Here is a 4604-nt window from a genome sequence, read left to right on the forward strand (position 1 = left end):
AACTGGGAGTGGGTGGGTAGGGGAACAGGGCGGGGGTAGGGTTTAGGGGACTTTCGGGATAGCATTTGAAATATAAATAAAGAAAATATCTAATAAAAAACTGAAAAAAAATTAAAAAAGAATGCCTTTCCTGCTCTAAGCAGGCTTGAATAATAGCTTCTAAAAACTCACATGCACAAATGAGGACCTATCTACTACTTAAAGACATTTCCCAGCATATTATGTCGGAGGTCCACATGCTTGCATGCTCTGTGATTTGCAGTTTTTACAACTATTTATTAGCTGGTTTTGTAGATAGAGGCTCACGGAAACACAGCCATGTTTATGCTCAATTAACGACAGTTGATGGCTGTCTTTGCATTGCAATAGTAGCTAAGTGTTCTAGAAGCTAGTGGGCTCTCCTCTCGATGAGAACACTTGGCCCCTAACTAGGTAAGAAGACTGTCTGGGGGCATGTTACGGAAGCTACAGACTGCAGTAGGGGAGACAGTGCCGCTGGAACAAAAGCCAGGGCCAGAAGTTCAAGTGCAGTTCATCATGACTTGAACTTTATATAACACACGGCACCGAGGTGGAGGAATAAAGGAAAAGTCCGCACTTACTATTATCAGAAACCCACGTATTAACGAAACAAATCGGGTATCAGTGGGCTTTAGAGAAGACTTTATTCACGTTGAAGCATTCAGCTTCATCTTCAAAATAGTCAGATAAAATTAAATATTGCCCTTAAAGGAATTTCAGGGAAATTTTTAATAATTACACTATAAGCGATCAACTAGTCTAAAACAAATGTGTCCTACCTTCATGATCTGTCCCGGGTTCCAGGTCCTCAAATCTGTCATCGCTGTCGGTCACTGTGAGGAAGTCCTCAACCTCTGGCTGTGGGTCTCCAGTGGGTCCATCTGCTTCAAGGTCTTCAACAAGGAGAAATACGGTGACCAAGGGGAACAGTGAGGACCCACAGTGACAGCCTACCTAGACAGGATCATCTGCAGCCACCCTTTGAGCCTCTGCCACTGTCCCCTCTGAAGCTATTTTCTCACTCTGGCCAGTACCAGTCTGCCTGAAAGTCACTTCCTATTACAATGTGACCTCCTGGAGGACAGGCATCTCGCCAGGCTGCTCAGACTGAATACTAAGCAGGGAGGAGCATGACGAGTCAATGGAGGTGCTCCTGAATCTGATGAACAGATAAGTTGATTTATAATCATTAATATACACATGCCCTTTATAATACCTGAGTCATTAAAAAAAAAAAGGTTATATCGAGACCTTATATTGCAGTATTAGGGAGTCTGTAGTCTCAGAAGGCAGCAGGATTTAGGCTTTTTACACCAGCGGTTTGAGTATAGACAAATTACCTACACCATGCTTGAGATTCCCTTCCATAAAATTGGAATAATAATGATCTATTCATAGCCATCGATAAGAGGATGAAAATAGTTAGAAATATCCCTGGCCCATCAGAAGTATCTCGCTGTGGTCATTACCACTACAATTACTATAGGAATAGTAGGATTCTTCCTACTGCTATTGAACCACCCCCATGATCACAGGAATCCCTCTAGCTATTCTGTACAGTATAGCACAGTACTGTTCAGTTTCACTGAGTCATACTGACCAATTTTTGTAGATACTTTCATTGGAGTTGCCCCTTATCTACAATTTTGCTTTTTGCAGTTTCACTTGTCTGAGGCTAAACATAATATGAAACTTTAAAATACCAGGAATAAACAGGTCATAAGTTTTGAAATATAATTTCAACTCCTACTAATGAAATCCCTCTTCATCTCTCTTCATCGCACTAGGGATATGAGTCATCCTCTGGTCCAGGCTCATCAGCACTGTATACACAGCCTGCCTATTCGACATCTAGCAGCCATGTGTCATCGATTTAATGGCACTTACTGTATTTATGGTACAAGAACCTTTACTTAACTTAATAATGGCACCAAAGCATAACAGTGATGTTGGCTATACCAAAAAAATAATATCCATAGTGGGTTTTTATAACTGACTTTCTTAAAAAGAAAAAAAAAGAAGAAAGGAAGAAGGGAGGGAGGGAGGGAGAATGAGAGAGAGAGAGAGAGAGAGAGAGAGAGAGAGAGAGAGAGAGAGAAACGAGAGAGGGGGAGAGGGAGGAGAGGTTGATTTGAGATAGTTATAAAATCTTCATGTTGAGAAAAAATGGTGCTCATTTTGCTATTGTACTTCCTTTTTTTTTTTTGGTTTTTTTGAGACAGGGTTTCTCTGTGTAGCCCTGGCTGTCCTGGAACTCACTCTGTAGACCAGGCTGGCCTCGAACGCAGAAATCCTCCTGCCTCTGCCTCCCGAGTGCTGGGCCATTGTACTTCTAACAGAACACATTGCAGCCATGGTGTATGATAGAGATGAGGGGCAGGGTTCATCCATAGGGCGGGGTTCATTCATAGGGTGGGTTCAGTACTGTTTATGTTTTTGCAGATTGCAAGGGTTCTCAGAGAGCTGCAGGAGGCGGCACAGGGTCTGCTTCCCATCTCTCATCACCACCTGCTCTGGTGTCTCAGAGCAAACTGCCCACCGAGTGCAACTGCTGGGAATGGTGGGACTCTACTGAGTTCAGCGCTCCTCCCTTCTCCCTTCACCCCATCTACAAAAGCTATGATTTGTATCACTCCCAGTCAGCACTGCTGTTCAATGGATGTGTCACTTTTCCCAGTAGAGAAGCCATGAAAGCACTGTCCAGTGGCTTCGAGTCTACAGTTGACAGTGTCAGCCACGTACGAGGACAAGAAATCACATCCTGGACTCACTCCACTAGGCACTGCCAGTCCTCTGTGCTACTGCATTTCCCCGATGGCTGATGCTGCTATACAACTCTAAAACAGGAGGGACTGTGCTCAAGCCACACAGCTAATACATGGCAGGGGCAGTACAGCAATGAACTGTGTCACGACGGGCCCAAGGAGGCCAAGTTCAGTCTGATAAGGTGCGAAGATGAGATAGGATGAGAAATACCCAAGCAGATGACACAGCAGATGCAAAGGCCCCTGGACAGATGAGATGAAATTAGTATGAGAGACTGTGTGAAAACGCCTAACCAATAAAGCCACAGCCAACACAGCATTGAGAAGAGAGAACAGAAACACACCTAGACAAATGTCACTGCAGGGCCATGACAAGCAGTAATAGACACAGTTAAGGAACAAGAGTCAGAACACAAGAGCAACTTGGTCAGGGCTTGCAGCTAGAAAAGCAAAGAAACCATAGAAAGCGCATGGAGTTTTACCTTAAGCCACTACAGGCCTGGCAAAGTCCTTAACGAGCGAGCATATAAAAAGCTCAAGTGAGAGCAACTGGCTTGGGGAAGGGCTAAGAAGGAGCTGAGAAACTGCACGGGAAGCAAAGCCTGTGCTAGGCACAGCTGCCATCTGAGTCACCCACAGCATCCCCAAATGGAGCTGTAACTGGGTATAGTTAAGACTTCTAAAGAGTCACTGGTGACATGTACAGGAGTAGCAACATTTCAATGATGTCCGAAGCCAAGGACCACCTGTGTAACCATCTATGCAGAAAATCTCTCTAGGGACATAACACAGAACCAAGAGAGTGAGGCAGGGACCTTGGCTCAAGGATGGATTCTTTCCTCTCCAGTTAGCTGTTCATCACATGTGCCTTAGCCCCTGAGCCAGTGCGGCAAGTACCTGCTGGACTTTCCACTCTCCTGCACTGACTTTCATGAGCTGACTTTCATGAGCCATGCTGACTTCAAATTTGGTCTCTCTGATGGCTCCCAAAGACGGAGGACCAATCTAAGACAAGCAGCGAGAAGCCACTGGCCTGTGTTGGTCACTCCACTCCGACTCTCCATTTCTCCTTGATAAAATCCAGGACTTTTTAATGTTCATTTATTTATTTTTAAATTAAATACGTCCATAAAACTTCACAGTGAGGTGGGCTTTTGAAAAGTATATCCAGTGCTTCCCCCTAGAAGTAACAGTCTATAATTGCTTGGAATGTAATTGTAGAAACCCAACTATTTTAGAAACTTGTGTAAAACAGAATAGAATTCATACCATGGTCTGTGTGTACTGATTCCTGGAGAAGGGGCTGAATTTGTTCTTTTACTTCATCTTCAACATTCTGGATTTCTAAAATAATTACAAATCATTCATAAATAAGTAAATAAATAAGGCTGAAGTATTAATAGGAAATTCCAACACTTAAATATGGCATGCACTGCACACACATGCTGCTGCATGACTACATTTGCCTGAGAGGCTCTGTATTCTCCTATTCACCTGATATTCACTCCCCTACATCAGCAAACGTAGATACTTAAAATTCGCCGTATTTGTGCAGTAGGTTTAAACATTAAGAGACTTTCCAAAAGACTTTTAAAGAAAGAAACTAATTTAGGCATAAGGATTTTCTTTAAGAAATAGTCAAAGAGAAAATGCTGTCAACTTTATTATTTTTTGTTTTGGTTTTTGTTTTGGTTTTTGTTTTTGTTTTTGTTTTTGTTTTTTTTTCAAGACAGGGTTTCTCTGTATAGCCCTGGCTGTCCTGGAACTCACTTTGTAGACCAGGCTGGCCTCGAACTCAGAAATCCGCCTGCCTCTGCC

The 4604-nt window shown here is 43.2% G+C and overlaps 1 protein-coding gene across 18 annotated transcripts in view; it reads right to left on the reverse strand.

The window, feature by feature from the left end:
• The window catches only part of Asph (aspartate beta-hydroxylase), a 210658-nt gene that overhangs the window by 136054 nt on the left and 70000 nt on the right, over nucleotides 1–4604 (reverse strand). For 15 of the 18 annotated variants that reach the window (XM_021221962.2, XM_029533263.1, XM_029533272.1 and 12 more), the window contains 2 exons: nucleotides 4056–4130; nucleotides 801–914 (listed from right to left, as the gene is read on the reverse strand). In XM_021221962.2, the coding sequence (XP_021077621.1) occupies nucleotides 801–914; nucleotides 4056–4130 (189 nt within the window). The remainder of the gene's footprint in view (nucleotides 1–800; nucleotides 915–4055; nucleotides 4131–4604) is intronic. The other 3 variants (XM_029533265.1, XM_029533276.1, XM_021221968.1) reach the window with 1 other exon arrangement.

The sequence above is a fragment of the Mus pahari genome, chromosome 22 (assembly GCF_900095145.1).
Source record: "Mus pahari chromosome 22, PAHARI_EIJ_v1.1, whole genome shotgun sequence".
Lineage (NCBI taxonomy): Eukaryota > Metazoa > Chordata > Mammalia > Rodentia > Muridae > Mus > Mus pahari.